At 35.3% G+C, this 24838-nt stretch overlaps 3 protein-coding genes across 3 annotated transcripts; 1 reads left to right on the forward strand and 2 right to left on the reverse strand.

The window, feature by feature from the left end:
* The first annotated feature begins 11149 nt into the window (after positions 1–11149).
* On the forward strand, positions 11150–15957 carry LOC121795978 (beta-galactosidase 5-like). Its single transcript, XM_042194655.1, has 19 exons — positions 11150–11329; positions 11405–11500; positions 11605–11717; positions 11825–11891; positions 12006–12098; positions 12705–12848; positions 12930–13018; positions 13086–13191; positions 13295–13382; positions 13502–13623; positions 13698–13862; positions 13943–14121; positions 14222–14331; positions 14443–14552; positions 14640–14747; positions 14824–14937; positions 15135–15337; positions 15417–15759; positions 15838–15957. Exons 1-19 carry the CDS (start codon positions 11150–11152, stop codon positions 15955–15957), a joined length of 2550 nt encoding a protein of 849 aa, XP_042050589.1.
* A 652-nt stretch (positions 15958–16609) lies between these two features.
* On the reverse strand, positions 16610–17684 carry LOC121795980 (thioredoxin H-type 1-like). The gene is made up of 3 exons (XM_042194657.1): positions 17524–17684; positions 17093–17215; positions 16610–16946 (listed from the first exon to the last, which is right to left on the reverse strand). Exons 1-3 carry the CDS (start codon positions 17611–17613, stop codon positions 16806–16808), a joined length of 354 nt encoding a protein of 117 aa, XP_042050591.1. The 5' UTR covers positions 17614–17684; the 3' UTR covers positions 16610–16805.
* A 2526-nt stretch (positions 17685–20210) lies between these two features.
* Positions 20211–24497, reverse strand: LOC121795979 (ER lumen protein-retaining receptor-like). Its single transcript, XM_042194656.1, has 6 exons — positions 24151–24497; positions 22121–22386; positions 21921–22036; positions 20879–20952; positions 20734–20797; positions 20211–20643 (listed from the first exon to the last, which is right to left on the reverse strand). Exons 1-6 carry the CDS (start codon positions 24239–24241, stop codon positions 20607–20609), a joined length of 648 nt encoding a protein of 215 aa, XP_042050590.1. The 5' UTR covers positions 24242–24497; the 3' UTR covers positions 20211–20606.
* Positions 24498–24838: the final 341 nt, after the last annotated feature.

The following is a 24838-nucleotide window of genomic DNA, read 5'->3' on the forward strand; positions in this document are numbered from 1 at the left end:
TTACTGGATCTGTGAATCTGGTGCAGGTATTAGACTTAAGAATGTGGCATCTCAGACTCGGACACTTGGGAGAAACTGGAATTAAAGAATTGGCCAAGAAGGAGCTGATTAAGCTGGAAAATCCCAATGAGCAGTTGGGTTTGTGTGAGCAATGTGTGCTCGGAAAGAGTAAGAAACTGCCCTATGGAAGAGGAATTCACAGCTCAAAGTCACCACTAGACTATGCCCACAGTGACTTGTGGGGCCCAGCTACACCAGCTTCATTGGGTGGAGGTAGATACTTTCTATCCATTATTGATGATTTTTCTAGAAAATTATGGGTGTTTATCTTGAAGGAAAAGTCAGAGACATTCATGAAATTCAAGGAGTGGTGTAGGGAAGTGGAGGTGGAGAAAGGGTGTTCTTTGAAGTGTTTAAGAACTGATAATGGGCTGGAATTTCTGAGTGGGGAGTTTGATTCTTTCTGCAAGCAGAAAGGTATGAAGAGGCATAGGACATCTCCATCTAATCCCCAACAGAATGGAGTTGCTGAGCGCATGAATAGAACCATCCTAGAGCGAGTTAGATGTATGCTCTTTGGCTCTGGAATGGCTAAGAGATTCTGGGGTGAGGCTGTGAGTATGGCAGCAGTTCTCATCAATAGAAGTCCTTCTTCAGCTATAGCTTTTGACACTCCTGATCAGAGATGGTATGGAAAGGCCATGGATTATTCGAATATGAAGATTTTTGGTTGTATGGCTTATGCACACATCAAGCAAAGTAAGTTGGAGCCAAGGGCCTTGAGATGTGTGATGATTGGATACCAAAAGGGAGTGAAGGGCTACAGACTGTGGTGCATAGAGCCAGGAAATCAGAAAGTTATTATCTCTAGAGATGTGCAATTTGAAGAAAGTAGGATGCCATTTCTAGAAAAGGCTCAAGAGAGCCAGAGGCCATCTCATTCTGAGAAAGAACCAGAGCCTGAGAGGATGGTGGAGATGGGTGTTCCAGAACCTGAGGAGGCTGAGGAATCAGTTCAGGTGGAGGTTTCTGGAGCAGATAGAATTGCTGAGCCTGAACAGCAGATGGGAAATCATAGTGAACAAGAAGAAGCAGATGCTGATGTCTTGAACCCTGAAGAAGAGCAGCAGGATTTGGGTGACTATGTTCTAGCCAGAGATAGGGTCAGAAGAATCCCTAAACCATCTACAAGATACAGTGAAGAAGAATACTTGCTATATGCACTATGTGTTGCAGAAAACATAGAGTATGCAGAGCCTTCAAGCTTCAAGGAAGCTATGAGTTCTAAGGAGAGCAAGCAGTGGATGGAGGCTATGATAGATGAAATACAGTCCCTGATCAAGAACAAGACATGGGTGCTTGTGAAGAGACCCTCCACACAAAAACCAGTGAGTTGTAAGTGGATATACAAGAAAAAGTTGGAGGTTGGGAACAAGATTAGGTTCAAGGCTAGGCTTGTAGCTCGGGGGTTCACACAAGAGGAGGGAATAGACTATAATGAAGTATTTTCTCCAGTGGTAAAGCATGCCTCAATAAGAATTTTGCTAGCTATAGTTGCTCAAAGAAGTTGGTTTTTGGACCAACTTGATGTGAAGACAGCCTTTCTTCATGGAGAGCTTGAGGAAACTATATACATGAATCAGCCAGAGGGATTTGTGATACATGGGAGTGAAGATAAGGTTTGTCTACTAAAGAAAAGTCTATACGGTTTGAAGCAAGCAAGTAGACAATGGCATATCAAGTTTGATGAACATATGCAGAGTATGGGATTTATAAATTCCAGATATGATAGTTGTGTCTACTTCAAATCAAAGTCTGAGGGACCTGCTGTGTATTTGCTATTATATGTAGACGACATCTTGCTTGCTGGACCAGATAGACAGGAGCTAGATAGGGTGAAAGCCTTATTGAAAAAGGGATTTGAAATCAAGGATCTGGGGAGTGCTAGCAAGATTTTGGGAATGGATATATTCAGAAATGCAGATAAGAGGGTGTTGTGGTTGTCCCAAGAAGGCTACATTCAGAAAGTACTGCGCAAATATCAGATTGACAAGAGTAGAACAACCTCAGTTCCACTATCACAACAGACTAAGCTGTCCAAATCACAATGTCCCAGAAATCAGCAAGAAGAAAGAGAGATGAGCCAGATACCTTATTCCAACATAGTTGGGAGTGTGATGTATATGATGATATGCACAAGGCCTGATATTTCTCATGCGGTAAGCGTGGTGAGCAGATACATGTCCTGTCCGGGAAGAGAGCACTGGTTGGCTTTGAAAGGGATTCTCAAGTATCTCAAAGGAAGTAGTGATCTGGGAATAATGTTCAAATCAGAGAATGAAGGAGATAAGGATAGCATTATTGGGTTTTGCGATTCAGATTATGCAGCTAACCTTGATAATAGGCGCTCACAATCTGGGTACATATTTACCTTGTTCGGCTCCGCGGTGAGCTGGAAGTCTAATCTCCAATCCGTGGTGGCTCTATCGACGACGGAGGCAGAGTATATAGCTCTTGCTGAGGCAGTAAAGGAAAGCTTCTGGCTTAGGGGTATAGTTGGTGATTTTGGGGTGAAGCAAGAGAATGTTGTGATCAAGTGCGACAGCAATAGCGCGATTTGTCTCTCGAAACATCAGACATATCATGAACGCAGCAAACATATAGACGTGAGGCTGCATTTCATTCGAGATGAGGTTGAGAAGGGTGCGGTGAAGATTGAGAAGGTCAGCACCGAGCACAATGCGGCTGATGCACTTACTAAAGCCCTACCAAGATCCGAGTTCCGACATTGCTTGGATTTGGTTGGGGTGGTCCGAAATTTGTAAGTATGGGAAGGAAGGTGGAACTGGTGGTGATGGATCTTAGATTGCTCAAAGGTGGAGGATTTGTTAGTGTTTGAGCTCATCAAGATCGGATTGAGCTGGTGGAAGAATCAAGTCAGGAAATAGCCGTTGGGAACCAAAACAGGAACTAGCCGTTGGAAACGGTTATAACCGTGTTCGGCAAAAGGAGCTGTTCGGCCAAAGGAAGCTGTTCGGCAAAAGGAAGCTGTTCAGCAATTGGAAGCTGTTCAGCAATTGGAAGCTGTTCGGCAATTGGAAGCTGTTCGGCAAAAGGAAGCTGTTCAGCAATTGGAAGCTGTTCGGCAATTGGAAGCTGTTCGGCAAAGGAAGCTGTTCGGCGGTTTTCTTGATCGATACTTCTTAAGGGAGTTGCGATTCATTCCGGAACTAACAACAACAGAAATCAAAAGTGATAGAGAGAGAATTCAAGAGAGGAAGTGTTATCTTTCAGCTGTGCGTTTTTAGCTCTCGAAGCAAGAAGTTTTCGGGCGAGTTGAGGGTTTTCCATCTTGTAAATTCTTGAGAGTTTTGAGTGCTCTTATGTTTGTAATTTCTCGAGTGATCAATAAAGAAACACACCAGATTCTGCCCGTGGATGTAGGCTTACGCCGAACCACGTAATTCGCTTGTGTTTCTTCCTTGCATGTTGTCATTTCATTAATTTTGCATTTCGATCATCACAACCGTAGGTTCGCTCTTCACAAGAAATATGATCAGTCAAGTTTCTAGATCAAAGTTGTTATAATTATTTGTCGTACTCCAGTTAAAATTCTCGAATATGAAATGATATGCGTGTTGAATGATTGAGGTAGTGAAATGGATAAAGTTGTAAATACAAGTGGCAACTTAGCTAATTAGGGTTTCTTGGCCTACATTTTAGGTTTTTCTGGCTCCTATATAAGGACCATTTGATGTAAAACTTGACATAATGAAATAGTCCACTTACATCTAGTCTTTTATATCAATTTTCTCTTTTATTGCCCCTTTCTCTCTCTCTCAAAAACAAGTGAAGAAAGAAGGACGCAAGGAAAGACTTCAATGGCAGGTTCAAGAATTGCGATTTGCTTCATGGATCAGGCATTCATTTTATATAATTTCTCGTTCCATCTTTTTTTTATATACCATTTTCTTTTGGCTCATTAACTTAAGATTTATGTTTTTTTATTATGAAGTTAGAATTATTATATTTATAAATAAAATAGTAGTGATGGAAATTGCAGGCTCGGGAGGCGGTGTACATGAGAGTTAGGGGCAAGATAGAAATAAAGATGGTGCTAAAAAGTTATTGTAATGAAAAACAAGTGGAGTATGGAACTGTGGATTTCTACCTTGAGGGTAACCGTCTTCCTCGTAGTGGAACTGTTGCTCAGGTTATTTATCCTAACTAAATCTCCTTTGTGTCTTATTTTTAGAAAATGGTAGGACTAATAATTAAGTTGTTTGATTTGTATCATCAAGCTTGGGTTGAAGGATGAGGATGTAATTGATGTTGTGGCACCAGTCTATGGAGGTGGGCCTTCAAATCCAAGCTGTTGAATTTGCATATTAATGTTGTGTTTTAATTGAATTTGCTATCTGCAATGATTTTCATATGAAGGATGTTTTTATTAAATTTTGATAAAGGATCTTAATTATGTGTGTTTATGATATGTTTATTTCCATTTTAGCTTAGATATCTCATAATGCTGTGAAGATTAATTCTCTACTACTATTATTTTATTTCATTATCTGTAATTACTGTGTATATTACATATCTTCATACAAGAAATTATAGTTATAATAAATCGTATACTAAGAAACTGCTTAATTTTATTCTATCACCTTATTATTTTTGTCAAATTTGAATAAACAAAGTATTTGCATTAATATAAGTATGGGTAAAATTCAATTTTGGGGAAGTTTTGTGAAAAAGATTCCTTCAAAGGGAACCTTTTTTTGTCTTCTGACTTTTTAAGACTAAAATGTCAATGAGCATATTCATAGATATATCCAGGGATATTCAAACCTATTTTGAATAATTTTAACATAAAAAAGTAATTTAGTTAAACTAAAATATTCACCTACTTTATATACGTATTCAATCATATCAGTATATTTTTTCTACAATTATGTATTAACCCAAACAACAATTTATAATAAATAGATCGATATAAATTTGAATAATATAATAAGAATTGCTTATTAATATATATAAATATAAATATATTGTTTATTAAAAATTACTCAACCTGTAAAGTGAAATTTATGAAACATATTACAATGATATCTGAACTTCTTATTTCAATAATATTGAAAGATGTTATTCTCATTTAGCGGATTATTGGATTAAGTTTTCATTTTGTTTTTCGTTTTTTATTTAATTTTATGCATTTAAATGTAAATTTTATTTGTAATATCATTTTATGTTATGTTATGTACTTTTTATCATTAAATATTATTTTATTTATTTTGTTCAATATAGCCCAAACACAAAAATAAAATTAACAAAACTCACAACATAACTAGTTAAATACTTAAATATACTTATAAATTTAATGTATTAATACTTATATTTAATCATCGATTAACCTGGATGAATGCTTATATTTGGTTGATGAAAAATAATTTTTTGACAGTATGGTATTCAATATAAGGTTTAAGTAGTAATTTTATATCATATTTTATTTTTGAAGAAATTTATATTTAATACTGTATTTCTATATATTTTCTTACCCTTATATATAAAAGTGTTTATTTAATTTTAATTACGGTTAATGAGATTTAACCAGCTAATTAAGCCGTTTCCATATGTTATCTACCGCTATGAACTATGACCCCCATAAATTGTTGGGTAAATAATTTCAATTATTACCGTCATACAGAATCCCTTAAATATTTATCTTGAATTTTTTTTTTTTAATCTTGAATTTCATTCTGTGAGGTTGAATTTATTGTAATTTGTTTTGATATTTTGTTGGCTTATTATATTGCGGTAGATTAGTCACAATACAAAATATAATTAAACAAAAGAAAAAAGACATAAGAGATATATATAGTTTAGAGACATTATGTCACAAAATCATGGCCCTTTTTAATTCCTTTTTCTCTTCCTAAATCATTATATACAATTTTGCTTGTTAGTGGAGTGTATATTTAATGTAGCACAAAATTAAGACTAAATCAGTAACGCTTCCAATCTGTAAAAAAATGATATACCCATAAACGGAAGTCGATATAATTAATATATATATGCTCACAAAAAACAGTTGTTTTATTTCCATTTTGATTCTTTCACTAAAATGAGTTTCTACCTATTTATGGTAAATTTCTCTCTAATGAAGTGTTTTTATTTTCCACAAATAATACCTTAACCACTGTCTACCCATTTAACCAAATTTCCATAAAAATGCAAAATGTTTGCATCAAAACTATTTTTGATGGACGGATCATGTGTATTCAATTAAAACTAATTTATCATAAGGGCGCCAACCACTACATTTTCTTCCCATTCTGCAATTGTTCGTCTTCTTACCCAGAATTTATTCTTCCTTCATGGACGTTTCTACTTCAAACAAGATCATCCAAGTATGTTCCTTCCACAACAAATACATAAATAATTTAAAAAAATGTTTTCAAATTTCTCATTAAATTTTGCCATAGTTTAAAAAACGAGACACTTATTTGATGTAGTAAATTAAATTTATAACTAAATAGGACTTATTTATAGAAGACGAAAATATACACGTGTGTATACAATGTCCTACACGTGTGTATACGATGTCCTACATATTTTTATAAAAATACAATGTCGTACATAGAGCAGTGAGAAAATGAAAACTCATATATTGTACAAACTCCAAACTTTTCAACATAGTATCAATACAACTTCAACACAATATCAACACAGTATAAAATTTCAAGATTTTGATTTCAACACAAAGTCAATATAATGTCAACACAATATAAAATTTCAAGATTTTGATGTCAACACAAAGTCAATATAATGTCAACACAATTTCAACACAACATTAACCGTTGACATTGTGTAGACATTTTTATTGCTATTATTTTATCGTTTGTTGATATTTTCTAACGGTCCAGATCATAGTTCGAAGTCAACACATTTATCCACAGCTACTTTACTCTCTCTTACCTTTTTCATTTTCCTCTTTATTCTCTCTTTACTTAACTCACCTCACAATTTTTCTTAATCTTCGTGCCTAAAAAAAATGTTTCCATTACTATGGAACGGAAGGAGACGACAGCAGAGCAGGAAGCAACGAAAAGGACGCCATCAGAGTCGGGAGATAACAAAAATATTCTTTACTATATTCGACCCCACGAATTTCATTTTCTAGATCCGCCATTGCCTGCAACTGATCATTTGTTGGGGAATGATACACTTAGAATAAGTTGATTAATCTATTAATCTATTGACCCCACTAAGTAGCACAATAGGCTTTCAGCTATAGCTTCTTTAAAAGTTTAACGATCCACCTTTAAAACTATAACCTCATATGCTTTTGGTTCTTATGGTTTCCAATCTAAGCTCGGGTCCTAAATCTGAGTTAGAAGACATCAGACAATAGACACGTGCTGAATTAATTTATTCGACTCAAACAAATATAGATGGGAAATGCACAATAGAGAGAAACTAATTAACACAAGAAAAATCAAGTCATTCAACAAATGGGAAACATGTTTTAGCAAACCATATTATAAACTAGGAGCAATCCAGGGACCTAGCCACTGCAAATACTCTCTCCGTCCACCATTACTTGTCCCTAGTTTTCTTTTTGGTCTAACCGTCAATACTTGTCACACTTACTTTTTTTTATTTTTGGTAATGAATCTCACATTCCACTAACTTATTCTCACTAACATTATATTGTGAAACTAATATTCAAATGTAGGACTCACGTACCATTAACACTTTTAACTCAATTTTCATTATATCTTTTAAAACTCGTGTCGAATCAAAGTGTGCTAATTAATAGCGGACAAAGCGAGTATAATAATGTTAATAGATTGAAATACCATGATGGACAATTCTTTGGTGGATAGAAGATTCAATACTTTCCCTAGCTCTGAGCTTTTATCTTTTTCACATTCTTCAATTATCTGGGATGGAAAATGTTCTTTTTTCGGCTTTTGTCTTATTTATTCTTGTGAGACTGTTATAGGGAAAATTTTAAATTCAAATGAGCTACAAAATAAAAATCCATGTTTTCACCTTGTTGAGTGGGATTCCAAGCCAAGTCTGTTGGCAATTGAAATTAGAAAAATAACATATAACTGTCCCACATCGGTGTTAAAAGAAAACTGAAACTAGTATATAAATCCCATGGGCCACTCCTCCTATCACCGATTGGTTTTAGGAAGGAACCAATGTATTTCTATCATGGTATCAGAGCGGATCGCCGACTGTGGGTCAAATTTAACTGACCCAGCAGTATATCTGGGCTAAAAACCGAAAAAATGACTACCCAACAGTATATTTGGGCTTAAAATTTGGGCCAGTGGTCCAACCGATCGGAAAAAAAATTGGGCCAGTTGTCCAATCGATCAGAAAAAAAGTCCAACCCCTCCAAGTTCACCTTGAATGGTTTGAGGGAGGGGAACCCATGGATTTCTATCAAAGTCTACTCGGCCAGGTAGCCCTCTCTGGTAGATGTGGCAAATCATGTGGGTTAGGTCGTTACCTCTCTGGTAGATGTGGCAAATCATGTGGGTTAGGTCGTTACCAGATTACCTGATAACGTCTAAACCCAAAAGGCCTAACCTGACATGTTAAGAAAATTCCCAAGCCAAACACAAACACGACCTACTATCTTTAAACGTACAAGACCCGCACACGACATGATGTAGTATTGGTTGTCATGACTCGATAACGACTCAAAATTGATTTAAACGATTAAAACCTAAGGCAGCGTTTGGTGTTACATTTCTATCTGGCTCGTTTTTGGCATCCTACCCGCATGAAACCCACTGAAAAGCCTATGTTTCAACTAGAAAACTAATTACCAATTCGGCCAAGTTACAAATCCTGTCTCGAATATTGTACCCAGATAGTATTAGTAAAATACATTATTACCCTCCAAATCGTAGTATAGATCCTTGCTTTGTGATCCCTCCGTTTCTCTATTTGTTTGGTTTTGTTTTATTTCTAGAAACTAACTAATCTGGCTAAGGTGGGGGGTAATTAGGTGGTATGGGGATGTACACAGTTTTTGAAAGAAGTTCTTAATTAAATCTATAGCATAATTTGAATGATGAACTATGATGAAAGCACGTAACTGTTTAGTTTAATGATAATTTCATTCTTATATATGGGCACGTATCCAAATATGATCTAAATCATCTAATCTAATACATTCATCGCCTCGTACAAGATATATAAAGTGTCGATCAATAGTAATCTATAATGTTTTGATACATATATATCATGAATCTTGTTGCATCTATTAATATTGCAACACCACTGATAGACTGATGATTTCAACAGACGAACATGAAGACATCCATCACATTAAGTAATTGAGCTAGATTTGATTATTTTTGTTTATTAAATTTTAAAGCCTTTACAAGATAATATGTTTTTCTAATGCCTAAGCATGTGAAAAAATATTAAAGAATGGAAAAATATTCTTAATTTGTTAAGCTTTGTTAGACTTGCTTGCTTGGTGGTTAGTTGCTAGCTTGTGGTTTTTTTTACTTTTTACTTTGGACGTGGTAATTGTATGCCTATTTTTGCTTAGTGTTCGTACTTGGTTTGTACTTTTGTTGTTGGGATGTTGTTGTTGAACTCTTGCTCACCATCTTTTGATTTGAGCTTTTTATTTATCAATTTTTTTAAAAAAATAATAGAAAGCTTTCCTCTACACCTTGTAATTATATTCTCTGTTCGGCTTTTAAAATCGATCCGTCTCATATGAAAGAGAAAGTGTGTGTGAGACAGTTTTACCAAAAAAAATAAATAAATAATCTCTCTATACTTAAATTTACAAGTACTTAAAATTATCAAAAAACAAAATTCAAATATTTTTTAATAGTTATGAATCTAAATCTGAATTTTAATTCACAATTATTTAAACAAGTAGATTTGGTTTTGACATAATTTACTTATAGCATGTGAAGAGAAGAGTATATCTAGGATTAGGACTGAAGGAAACAGCGCTTAGCGACAATTCACGTGCGTCTTAACTCATAATATATCATAAAATCAATTAATGCTAGTATTATTTTTTAATCTTCATCTATTAAATTTAATGTTAGGGGATCCTCTAGTTATGATAATGCCATGACTTTCAAGATTTTGAAGAGTGGAAGTTTCCATGGTCCTGCTTTATATTAATGAGAAATAATGATTTTGCTACAGAAAATTCATAAAAATTCCATTCTTCTTGTTTATTTCCTCCGAACTCGCCAGCTAATTGTTTGCCTTTGTACACAGTTAGATCAATTGTAATTACATTGTTCCATTCCAGTTCAAATACTTGTGAAATACTCCACATCTGTAATAATTTTTCTTGAATATCGAACTTTGACTTATATTTTACTATCATTTACGGAGTATGAAAATCTATATAATTTGAGAGAAGTAGTATATGTGTTTGTTTACATATTAGTTACATTGAAAAATTTAATCAGTAGCCCTTGAAATGATAAAAAAAGGACTATGCTTATGGTATTTGTCTTTTGCATATTAAAAATGGGGGATAAAATACAAACAAAATCTATCGGCATAAATACAATGATAAATTAATAAATTTTGAAAAATTTGTTTTATTTTTTATGTATGTATTGGACCGACAAAAAAATTAAGAGCTGACATCTGAAATTATTAGTCATCCAAATGATCAATTTCTCATAACTTACCACCAATTCAAATCTAATTTGAACTTGGCATCTGCATCAATATCGATACAATTAATTTAATTCAACATTAATGTTGCCAATGGGGCATAACCTTCAACTTGAACATGCACCATTAAAATATCAAATCTCACAATAAATGATTCAATATTTTCTATATTTATTTATTTTTTGATTTTGAACTGCAGTTGTGAAGCATATATAAATCATGATGATGAACACTCGCAAGCATGAATATCAGCAATAAAAGCTTACGTTCTCTAATTTTTTTGTGCTGTCAAACACATTTAATTAAAATGTTCTAGTGATTGCCAAATGTGATAAATCTGCACTTCCACCACATTCCACCACTTCCAAATCTCACCGCTTCAGTTCTTAATTTTCCCTCCATATGCATGCACATTTTTTAAATACAAGAATAGTTCCTCCATTCCATTTTCACCAAAAAAATCATGGGAACTACTACTAAATATTTGTCGAGTTCATTTATGTTGATGATCTTGATTTTTTTGGTGATGGGGTGTGAGGTGATCAAGTGCAGTGTGAGCTATGATAAGAGGGCAGTCATCATCAATGGAAACAGAAGAATTCTTTTTTCTGGTTCTATACATTACCCAAGAAGCACCCCTCAAGTATGTTTCAAATTCCTTTTTTTTTGTTTTTAAATTTATTTAGTTTGTGATTATAATTAGTGGTGAAATTTGCAGATGTGGGAAGATCTGATATTGAAGGCCAAAAATGGTGGATTGGATGTTATTGACACTTATGTGTTTTGGGATGTGCATGAGCCTTCCCCTGGCAATGTGAGTTTAGTACTTTTCATATTTTTATTGATTTTTTTAATAAATACATATCACACACACATATATATTTTGGTTACATATTTAAGTTCAATTACTTCTGGCAGTATAATTTTGAGGGTAGATTCGATTTAGTAAGATTTATTAAGACGGTGCAAAAACAAGGCATCTATGTTCATCTTCGAATTGGACCATATGTTTGTGCAGAATGGAATTTTGGGTAATTTCTCTTGTACTATTTAAAATTGAAATTTGGGATTTAATTTCGATTTCTTGGTTTTTAATTTATATGTATGAATTTAATTACATATATATTTGTTGATGCAGTGGATTTCCTGTGTGGTTGAAATATGTACCTGGTATCAGCTTCAGAACAGACAACGAGCCCTATAAGGTTCTTTATTTAAAAAATATAAAAAAAAATCATTTTAGTGTAGATTGGAAGGTTTAATAAATTTTAGTATGTTTAAGTTAGTGTTTGAGTCGAAGCATTGATATATTTTTATAGGCGGCTATGGAAAAGTTCACTCAAAAAATAGTTGGTATGATGAAGAGTGAGCAACTATTTGAATCACAAGGAGGTCCTATTATACTCTCACAGGTATCAATTTTATTATTTTAAGTAAGCATTGTTTATTTAAATTGATCATTTTCATATACGAGCCTAGAAAAAATATTGCAAAAACATATGACGAATAAAATAGTATAAATTGGATCTAGCGCAATTAAATCGTCACTGAATGTCAAAGAGCAATTTTTTAATGTGTCATCGAAAATCTCATTTCGGTTTTCTGGCTAATTATACATTGACAACTACAAGAAAGACTTTGCCATGATGCAACCGAATCAAATTTGAGTTTTAAACAAACTTTCTTAATTCAGATTTGAATTTAGATATTCTTTATTAATAAATTGTTTTACTCACAAAACTAACATATTTACTAAAAGTAAATATAGTTGTTTAGATATCGTATACAATTATTTCTATTTATACTATACATACACTAAAAGTCTTACAAAATGAATAATTTTGTAAGTATTTTCTATCTAACTCACTTATTGAGTATTGCAAGCCCAGTCTCTTTTAGCAAGTTGGATTAAATATGTTGTTACATGTATCTTTTTAACACATTGAAAATTCGAGATTGGCTTCACTTAAATTACTTTTGGTGTATTTGCTTTTTTACATTTGAATTTTGGTGAATAGATTGAGAATGAATATGGGAGAGAAAGGATTGCACTTGGGGCAGCTGGAGATGCATACATGAATTGGGCAGCAAAAATGGCAGTTGGACTCGACACCGGAGTTCCATGGATCATGTGCAAAGACGATAATGCCCCCGATCCCATCGTATGTATTTCACCATCAATTTTCTCTACGGAAAAACAATTCAATTCCTTAATTTGATGTTGATTGCAACCATGCAAACAGATAAATACATGCAACGGCTTCTACTGTGATAAATTTTCTCCCAATAAACCTTATAAGCCTACTATGTGGACTGAAGCTTGGAGTGGCTGGTAACTATCTCATACATTTCACCACATTTGTTTCATTCTTGTTTCTAATAAGAAGAAATAAAATCAGGTTTAATGAGTTTGGAGGAATGGTTCATGAACGACCGGTTCAAGATCTCGCCTTTGCAGTAGCTCGTTTCGTGCGGACAGGCGGTTCCTTTATAAACTATTACATGGTACTAAACATCATCAAACTTTTCATCTCATCATGCCTTAATTTTTTCAAAGCAAATTTTTATTGGCATAATTTTTGGAATATGAATGAAATTTATTCATTAGTACCATGGAGGCACCAACTTCGGGCGCACTGCTGGAGGCCCATTCATCACAACCAGCTATGACTATGATGCTCCGATCGATGAATATGGTTTGTAACGATATTTACATTATTTACGTCCATAATTTCAACATTATTGTACAACTTATAAGCTCACTAAAACAAGTTTATGTGAACATGCAAAGTTGATACATACTCACAATTTTTAGGTTTGATTCGAGAGCCCAAGTATGGCCATCTCAAGGAGCTCCACAGGGCTATTAAGCTCTGTGAGCACGCACTTGTCTCGGCTTCGGAGCCTAATGTGGTTTCGTTAGGAATATATCAGCAGGTTGGCTTCTGGCTTCCAAATTCGAAGCAATGCTTATTGGTTATCGTACTTACCAAAACCTCGTTGTTTTCTAGGCTCATGTATTCTCAGCAGGGGAAGGTAGCTGTGCAGCTTTCATTTCCAACTTCGACACCAAATCTGCTGTAAGAGTGGTGTTCAACAACAGGCACTACAAATTGCCTCCTTGGTCCATCAGCATTCTGCCTGACTGCACAAATGTAGTTTTCAACACTGCAAAGGTAGTTATACAAAACATAGATTTATTTTATCCATATATATGTTGCTAAGATCATACATGTAATGGCTTCTGATCGTTAAGGTTGGAGCTCAAACATCGCGCTATCAAATGGTGGAGACGAATTCCCAACTGCAATCATGGGAGACGTATCGTGAGGACACAGCTGCACTAGAGGACGGCTCAGCATTCACCGCACCTGCCCTAGTAGAGCAGTTGAATGTCACGAGGGATAGCAGCGACTATTTGTGGTACACGACCAGGTTAGTCTTTCCTCGCTGCTATAAACTATGCTATATGTTGTACAGTTAAACAAGTGGTCTTCTCCAAATTATGATATGTGTATTGGTTTTCACAACACAGCGTCGACATAGCTTCATCCGAGCAATTTCTGAGCAATGGGCAGAACCCTACTCTAACTGTAGACTCTCGGGGTCACGCCCTCCATGTCTTCATCAATGGAAATTTTGCAGGTAGGGAGTTTTCTTTGTTCAAAAGTATCATGATATATGAATCAATGTGTATGAAAAGTTGGTGTTCATATGTAAAAAGGTCATAAAACTATCGGGTTTCTATGCTTACAGGATCTGGTTATGGGACTCGAACCAATGCAAGATTCACATTCAGCAGAGCAGTAAACTTGAAAGCTGGCAAAAATAGTATTTCTCTGCTCAGCATAGCCATGGGATTACCTGTGAGTTCTATTCCAATTGTTACTTGTAATATTTATAGATAGAAAGTATATAACTCTATAGAAATTAACGCATTTCTCAAAATGAAGAACACTGGATTGCATTTCGAGGACTGGACTGTGGGAGTTGAGCGAGTCGAGCTTAACGGCCTAGATCAAGGACGCAAAGATCTGACAAGGCAAGCATGGTCTTACAAGGTAAAACAAGTGGATATTCGGCTTGTTATAGTATCACATTTACACACATCCATACTTGAATGTTTATTGTAAACAGGTTGGACTAACTGGTGAAAAGATGAATCTGGTCTCCCCATCCCAGACTTCGTCTGTTGAGTGGACGGCGATGGCAGCTATCGCCCAAAATCATCAGCCCCTTCGATGGTACAAGGTACAAATGCAATAACGTACATACAAACTGGTTTTTTAATACGGGAAGTCTTGTTTGCAACTGTCATATATGGTTAAAAATCTATTACACAGGTGAAAGCCCGGATCTGAATATTCATCCCAGAACACGGCCTTCATTAGTTTCAATGTTTTAATAGAGTTACTAAGCTAAGCGTTGTCTATATTGGAACTATGAAGGCATATTTTGACGCACCAAATGGAGATGAGCCGTTGGCGTTGGACATGGGAAGCATGGGAAAAGGTCAAGTGTGGATCAATGGACAAAGCATAGGAAGATATTGGACGGCTGTAGCAAATGGAACCTGTGGAGAGTGCCACTACACTGGTACATACCGGTCCCCTAAATGTCAAGGTGGTTGTGGCCTGCCAACTCAACGATGGTAAATTTCCATTTAACAATGGAAACAGAAGAAATTAGAGTAACTTCTTACCAGTCGACATACTTCAATCTTGCCTTAGGTACCATGTTCCCAGATCATGGTTGCAGCCAACAAAAAATCTCATTGTACTTGTCGAGGAACTCGGTGGAGATCCATCAAGAATCGCTCTAGTTAAAAGAACCACAAGGAACGTTTGTGTTAATGCATTTGAGGGCCATCCGATGGTAGCAAATTATCAGCTCGAGAGCGAGAGCACGAACACAAAGAGAATGCTCCACCAGGCCAAGGTGCATCTGTGGTGTGCCCGTGGGCAGACTATGTCAGCCATTACGTTCGCAAGCTACGGGACACCTACAGGAACATGTTCAAGTTTTAGGATGGGAAGTTGTCACGCACAGAACTCCCAAGCTGTCATAGAAAAGGTAAGGTATTCTACACTGGATCATTTACTATTCAATGAGAATGTGAGTGATGTATACTTTGTTCGAATTCTGTCACAGATGTGCCTTGGGAAGGAAAGGTGCAAGCTATCAGTTTCAAATAGCTACTTTGGAAGTGATCCTTGCCCTAATGTATTAAAGAAGTTATCTGTTGAAGCTATTTGCTCTAACACAGTATAAGTATAAACATTCCCAGAAAGAAATGTACAAAATCTTGAAGAAAGTTGCGCTACACGACGATCACGGTCTGCATCATGCAGACTGCAGAGAGTGGTATGGTTAGTTATACAAGGTCACTTATCCACAAAGTTTTTTACTAGTTCTGCTAGTAGATAAATAGCAGTGTAGAATTTGTTTGTGTTATAGCTATCTTATAGAAAATTTGATTTTCTGATCCCAAATATAGTAGACAGAAGGGTTCTCATGCTCTGAGAACAAATGTTATTGCATTCTCAATTATTCACATTTCTATTAGTTTTGTATTTAGACTATTTCATTTTAGATTTACAAAAGGTGACAATAAACAGAAAGTAACCGTTCAGAGATTTACACTAGATTTTATATTGTATTGTTTTGTGAGATTTTATAGAGTTGTTTAGTGAGTTAGTTCAGAGAGAACAAATAAGAGATACAATGTCTCCACGTCCCTTTTAAGTGAGACGTCCTAGAAAGGAAAATGAGTCACTTTATGTGGGACGGATGGAGTATTAGGCGAAAGGGGCTACTCTATAAATCAATGATTGCCCATCTCCAGCATTATTATAATGAGTCATATATCAAGTTTCATGAACATAAAATCATTAAAGAAAAAAAAGGAAAAGGGAACTCTTTCTAAAATAAATCAATCCTTCACTTGATTAACAAGAAGATCAAGTGACACAAAAGAGATTGATGATTCTTAATACACAAGAAGATCAAGTGACACAAAAGAGATTGATGATTCTTAATACAAGGTTCAAGCACATATTAAAGGCTCAATTAATTATGAGTAAACATATTTTGTAGAGAATCAGAAGCCACAGTTATGTTTAAGCAACAACAGTTCCATGTTGAGTAATTTTTGCCTGCAATTCTTCCTTTCTTGCACCAACAACCCTGTCAATTTCCTTTCCTTCTTTAAGGAACACGAAGGTCGGCATGGCCTCAACTCCAAATTCTGCCGCCACAGGCTGAGAAACAGAGTGAAATACTAATCACTAACTATACAGGAATAAATGGTTGATGTATGCAAGAAACTATACTGGAAAAAAAATCCTTGAATTACTTGAGAAATGTACAAAGGAATACAGTAAAGTAAGCAGTAAGCAGTAAGCACCTTGAGTTCATCGACATCAACTTTGGCAACGATCACGTGTGGTGTCTTCTTGGCAATCTCAGCCAAAATTGGGGCGATGAAACGACAAGGTCCACACCATGAAGCAGTGAAATCAACAACAACCTGATAAAATTCTTCCTCAGATAATACAACTTACTACAAATCCAACAATTAATTCAAATGCTAGCTAACTAAGCTTCCAATTCACATTTTAAAAAAAATCCTAATTTCCGAGTTTGAAACCCTAATCACCGAAGCGACATTAATCTAGCAAAGTAAGGAATGACGAATTCAATCCTACTGCTACCAAACAAAGACAGTAGTAATCAAAAAGGTAAATTCCACACATTCAATCAAACAATGAACATATATGCGCATAAAACAGAAGGAAAATCAGGGAATCAAAACACATGAGAGAGAGTGAGGGTTACGAGTTTGTTAGATTCGACGCCTTTTTGGAAAAGCTGCTTCCATTCGTCGACGGAGTTGGGGGCGATGACTTGTCCTTCCCCGGCGGCCATTTCTTCGTTTGTTGATTTCTCGGCGATAACAAACTCGGAAGCGTGAACCGAATACTACGATGGAGCAAGTTATTTATAGGTTTTTAGTAGACATCACCAAACCGAACCGGCCCGGAACCGTCACCGGCGGTTCCGAACCGGAACCGGAACCGTCGGCGGCGGTTCGAACCGTGACCGGAACCGGCGGTTCCGACGGGCCGGTTCAGGTTCAAGAAATTTGCGAACCATAACCGGCGGTTCTGAACCGCCGGTTTCGCCGGAACCGGCGGTTCCGAACCGCCGGTTCGCCGGTTCCGACACCTTTTCAGGCTACCACCGGCCTATACGTAGCCTTTTCAGAAACCGGGTCAGAAACCGCCGGTTTTCGTTAGAAAACCGTTGACGAAACCGGCGGTTTCTGACCAAAAACCGGCGGTTCAAGGAGTAAACCGGCGGTTCCGCCGGATTTCAAAATTTTGAAATTTGAAATTTGAAATTTTTTCTTTTTTTATCTTTTTTTTAATCACATTTTTCCCCTATAAATACCCCCTCCTCTTCATTTTCTACTTATCTCATTCTTGTGTTGATAAGAATTTCTCTCTCAATCTCAATTTCTCTATTCTCCATCCTCATTCTCTCAAGTTGTTTACGTTATTTGCGCTCATAATTTACTCACGTTGTTCTTGTTCACGTTATCATATTCACATAAACACTACTCTCTATTCTCTACTTCCAATTTCCATAATATCATGTCTTCATCTCGTCGTGGTGGTGATCGGGGCAACGGTAAAATTGCAAATTACAACGGTAAAATTGCAAATTACAACTTTAAAATTACAAATTACAACTTAAAATTTACAAATTACAACTTAAAATTACAAATTACAACTTCAAAATTGCAAATTACAACTTATTACTTAACATTACAAATTACAACTTTAAAATTACAAATTACAACAATTACAAATCGAAAAATTTAAATACAAGTTACTTACAACAATTACAAGTTACTTACAACAATTACAAGTTACAACAATTACAAATCGAAAAATTTAAATATAAGTTACAACAATTACAAGTTACAACAATTACAAATTTACAACTTACAAGTGTTGACAAAAAAGAATTAGAAGATCATTAAAAGATATTCTTCATTTGATAAGTATCTTATTGGTGAAAAAGTGGATAATGGGTATCTTTGGGGCAGATGGTACTGGAACACAAATTTATATATGGAATCTGGATGAATGGGGATCAGATTATAGTTTAAAATGGGAAGCTGGGTTCACTGGCGGGAGTTCGTTTCATCAGGCCATCAGGGTGGTATATTCATCCGAGTCTGACGATGAAACGAACTCCCGCCAATGAACTCAGCTTCCCATTTTAAACTATAATCTGATCCTCATTCATCCAGATTCCATATATAAATTTGTGTTCCAGTACCATCTGCCCCAAAGATACCCATTACCCACTTTTTCACCAATAAGATACTTATCAAATGAGGAATATCTTTTAATGATCTTCTAAGTCTTTTTTGTCAACACTTGTAAGTTGTAAATTTGTAATTGTTGTAACTTGTAATTGTTGTAACTTATATTTAAATTTTTCGATTTGTAATTGTTGTAACTTGTAATTGTTGTAAGTAACTTGTAATTGTTGTAAGTAACTTGTATTTAAATTTTTCGATTTGTAATTGTTGTAATTTGTAATTTTAAAGTTGTAATTTGTAATGTTAAGTAATAAGTTGTAATTTGCAATTTTGAAGTTGTAATTTGTAATTTTAAGTTGTAATTTGTAAATTTTAAGTTGTAATTTGTAATTTTAAAGTTGTAATTTGCAATTTTACCGTTGTAATTTGTAATTTTGAAGTTGTAATTTGTATCAATAAAATTGTATTTGTAATTTGTATCTCTAAAATTGCTTTATTCTAATTTTATTTATGCAAATATATTTACATTTTTTACTTGAATTACATATTTATAATGAAAAAAAAAAAGCAAAACGAACCTCCGAACCGGCGGAACCGGCCCGGAACCGGCCAATCACAGGCGGTTCCACGGTTCACTTGAACCGGCGGTTCCACGGTTCACAAACCGGAACCGCCGCACCTTGGCCGGGCCGGTTCAGGTTCATCAATTTATTGAACCGGAACCGGCGGTTCCGAACCGTGAACCGCCGGTTCCGGAACCGTGGTGACGTCTAGTTTTTAGTGAGAACTGAAATAAATAAATAAATAAATAAATAAATAAATAAATAAATAAAATACCGTGATTATTTTAAGGGTGAGTGCACCTGGACTATAATGTAATCACTGGTAATGTAGGTGGATGCAATTCCGTCTTTGCTCAAGATTTTCTTTGATTTACATTGTTATTAATGTTTGATTCTGATTTTTATATTTATCAAACCCTAACTCCAAAATATCCGCACTCAATCAATAACAATTAAGGTTTTAAATCAAAATTTACAATTTGATATACAAATATTATTATCCGCACCTAATTCCTCAAGTCCAAAAATATAATTACGCTCCATATCATAAATAGGAATCCAAAGATATAAAGAGAAACCAAAAAATATGCCCCATATCATGAACAGGAATCCAGCAATAAAAGAGAGAGACAAAAAAAAATATCACTTCGATATAAACGAAGAGTTTCAAAGTAAGCATTAGACAATAATTTTCTGTGTCTAACATACAATCTCAGTTATCCAATTTCATTACACCTTATCAACGGTACATTTATAATTTCTTTATATTTGTAACTACAAAAATGTTATTTCTTGAGATTTCCAGCCGCAATTTATGTGTGCATATGGAACTATGGACGGCACTAACGCCACTTGCACAAACAGAACTGAAAAAAGAAACACCTGTTAATGCATTTTCCCCATATTTGATAAACGAACGTGAAGAAATCATATATCATTTGCTTCATTCAAGTAACCAAAGATGCTTCGCCTCTTCTCAGACCCCCAGCTACAGGGTGACCTGTAGTTAGTTCAAAGCGATCTCAAGCAGGCAGTTCGAGCTTCTCGTTATTCTTCCAGCTGAAAACAGAAGAGTTGCAGATGCAAATGTGTTTTGGGAGACTAATCAAGCTTTAGGTATAGGTGCATCAGTGCATGTGGAGATCATACCTTTCAAAGTAATAATAGAAGAAATCAGCATATAGAAGCGTCTGAACAAGTCCTGAAATCCAAACTGCGCGAGCGGGGATGGAATACAAAAGTTATTTGAGGATGAGAGAGAGATAGATAGAGAGAGATGGAGAAAGAGGCATACTTATCCAGTGGACATAGTGCGGTTCAGTGAAGTAGCGGTAAATCCAGTTAAGAATATAAAATGCTCGGTATGCACTGCAATGAAAAGGCAAAAAAATCATCGGCTAATACTACAACAACAAAAATAATTGAATAGTTATACATTACTCTAACATCGACATGGTAAAACAATTTAGCTGAATATATGGTGCATGTTTCCGAAAGAGTTGGATCATAAATCTTGCAAAAAGATGAGAAGACTCTGCTTCAGATGGATGAGAAAGGAGAGCAGAAGATAAGTCAAAAGTCTAGCGTGCGTCTGTTTGAACTACTGGATACAGAAAACAGAAACCCATCACAGAGATAAGAGGGTCCGGGCCAGGAACTTTATGAACAATGAATACTATTTGATTTAAACTGCAAAACTAAAATCCAGGTTATGAAATTTCTAACAGATACATATTTTTGCTTTAAAATAATGGTCCTGCACTCCTGCTAAGAGAGCTTGATCAAATCACATATCAATCTTCTGAAGAGAGATATAACCATTAAAATACAAAAAGAGAAGACATTTATCACCAAAAAGTGTTAATAAGCTTGTTAGCAAATGTAGAATCAAGTCATGGAGTCCAATTATCACATATGTGAGCCTCTTACACTAATAAAGCATGGCCAGAGTCTCAGAAGTAAGAAAAATATAATGGATGACTAAATGATCATTAGAGCATAGCTCCTACCAGAAATAATGTTATGGCAGGATATATGATGTTAGAAAGTAGGGAAAACAACAAAACTGAAGGTCGGAATCATTTAAAAAAACCTCAATGCTACAATTGACTGTCACCTGTTCAAATAGTATAATTTAACATCAACCCCCCTATTGAATAACACATGAAATATCCAGCAAATCACATTCGTACAGTAAAGCCCAAATGCCAGCATAAATTATGAAAACTTATAAACATATAAGGAAACTGGTGTAAGACAACCTATCACTAAATTCCACGTGACCAATAAATAAAGATCTTCACTCAACAATTAGGAATGCTGCAATGAACAATTACCCTAGAAGAAAAACGTATTGTCCAGTCAGGTTGTCAATATTCCTTGTTCTCTGCAGCAAAACTAACTGAGGAAGGATGGCAACTGCTTCTAAGTATAAGGAAAATGCCCACATCACCTGACAAACAACACACTAGAGTCAAGGCACAAGGACTCCTACAAGTTTTAAGGCTAACTACCTGTCTTATAGAATTCGGGATACCTCTTTGAAGGAAAATCTCTCATTTACTATTAGTGCTAAAAACAGACAGGGTAACATAAGGACGTAGTGGCGGAAAGTGTCCTGGTCTTTGTTGTAGGATCTGCGGACAACCTTGTGATGCTTCATATACCAGACTATTGATATAGAACTTCCCAAGAAAATTATTTTCATTAATGTGTTGTAGAATGAGATGTAGTCCGTGAAGAGATCCAAATATCGAGTAACAAAAACAATAGCATAGAGTTCCTGAGTCTTCAGAGAAACGCCTACAAAAGGCAATGTCAATATTAGATGCACTGTCAAAAGAGACCTGGGAAATTACTCGGCAGCTCCCAGTTATGGTGAAGATAAAGAATGAAGGCTCAAAAGAAAACAATATATTCAAGGCATTATATGCCAAACTTGACGAAAGATATTGTTGCAATATAATTTATTCCGAATAGACCTTATGTACAATCAATACATCCAAGAGTTATGATTCTTCATTAGATACGTTCAAAATATTGGACAAATAAATTCATTCTAGATGTACAAAGTCCAAATAATAGTTTCATAGCAGATTGAAAATTGATACCATATAATGGAAGTACTGTTTCTCTGACCTTTATCATTATATTTATTGGAAATTTAATTTATAAAATCAAAATAGCAATCCATATCTCATGGATCCATTAGGATTACATGGCAACATGATACGATCCCACATCGGTTTCACACGAAAGTGTGGAATAGCATATAATAGGGAGTCAACCCTTTACCTTTGACCATGGTTTTGGGTTAAGTTAGGGCTTCCTATCTTATATGCTTATCAATTTGGTGCGGTGAACGTGGATCCGGATGTCCTACGGAAAGGGGCTACCCGTAGGTGTGACCAAGGGGTGCCACCGAAAAAAACGTGGGCCCGAAAGGAAAAAGGGCCGTAAAGCGGATGGTGGGCCCGTGGCGTGTGCCGTCCGTGGACGTCCGGTTTAAAAGAGGGATGGATTGATACGATCCCACATCGGTTTCACACGAAAGTGTGGAATAGCATATAATAGGGAGTCAACCCTTTACCTTTGACCATGGTTTTGGGTTAAGTTAGGGCTTCCTATCTTATATGCTTATCACAACATACCATTAGCCAAGAGCTCTATTATTTGGTTGAGCCGATCATATTCATTGGCATATTGTGTTCACCAAACATCCATCCCTTGTGCTTACTTTCAAAGTGAGAGACAGTTATAAAAAAATTTTTAAAAAAAATCACAGATTTGAGTAACAAAGATTTAGGAGGCAAAATGACTTGTTAAATAGTAGTAACAAAGTATTTTAAGACTTTCCATAACAATAAGAAAGCGCTACACTCATTAGGGAGTCTATTAAATCAAAGGAGATTGTAGGTCTGATAACTTATGTTCTTCACTGAACTAGAGCAAATTCAAAGAAATGGGACTTTAGATTTGCAACTCAGTTAAAGATTGTCGAGGATCAAACATCTTTGGTCACTCCACATGCAGATAAAAGAAACATCCACATTGTGAAACATCAAGTTGCGAACAAGCACGTCTAAACTACACAAAAACAACTTCTAACATCTTACCAAGTTCACTAATTCCATCAAGATAACTGCATTTTGGTATCGTTTATACTTGATCCACCACAACTCCATTACAGAGAAAAAAATCTAAGAATCTTGACCAAAAAACCTAATAGTTATAGCAATCTTCTTATAATTCTTATGCAGTAGTTCATAAGCTCGAAACTTTCTAAGATAGAGTCTAGCAGGTGAGAAATGGCTAAAAATTGTGACCTTAACTATTTGATCCATGCTAATTCCAATGTTGCATTATAAAACAAACCCAAAAAGCTTCACAAACACATTCCTCAATTTCCTAAATCGCCAGAACAAATTATATTTCTGAGAAATGCACATTAACAGAAATAGATTAAACAAAATAACTAAAAAAAAGGTAGGAATACTTCCTTCACTTGTTGAATAACGAGATTAGAGGTTGTGTGGAAATATATTAAAAGATGAGAAAATGCATTACCAGCACAAGATTTGATCGTATGAATCTTGAGGAGCAAAACAAGGACACTTGCCAAATGGGTCATATCCCCCGCTAACCTGAATATATTCATCTTTTCCTTCACTCTCTCTCTCAAGAATATGCAGTTTAGTGAATAAACATAGCCAGAAAATAGATCTGGCGGCAATTGGTGCAGTAATATGTCTTCGTTTTCAGTCGTTGAGACTGAACTGAAACGGAGATCTCTGTAGGTAGGTTTGATGAAATTTCATTTCTAATTAAATAATTCTACTGAACTATTCTGGAGAGTTTTGCTGTTGTCCCTAATTTCATTTCATTTAATTTAATGGAGACGAAAATTAATAAAATTGCATACAGCACTCGATTATTTATTTTAATTTTTTTTAGTATACAGAAACAGAATTAGAAGGGTAAAAGGTAATACGTCTAGTCGTCTACTAAGTCATACGCAAACTGTCAAGTCCAATAATCGAATGTAGCTATGCACTATGCAGCATGACATTGCCATTTAAAATCAGTGTGGGAAATTTTTGCTAATGAAAAATAAGAGAAATATAGAGTAGTAAATTGTAGAGCGATAAGGTAGTCTCTTGACATTCAACAAATGTTAATAAATGTATGAATCGATTACATTGTTTGGAAGAAAAAGGAGCAAAAAAATGGCATAAATAATAATGGATTGGAGAAT

The sequence above is a fragment of the Salvia splendens genome, chromosome 3 (assembly GCF_004379255.2).
Source record: "Salvia splendens isolate huo1 chromosome 3, SspV2, whole genome shotgun sequence".
NCBI lineage: Eukaryota > Viridiplantae > Streptophyta > Magnoliopsida > Lamiales > Lamiaceae > Salvia > Salvia splendens.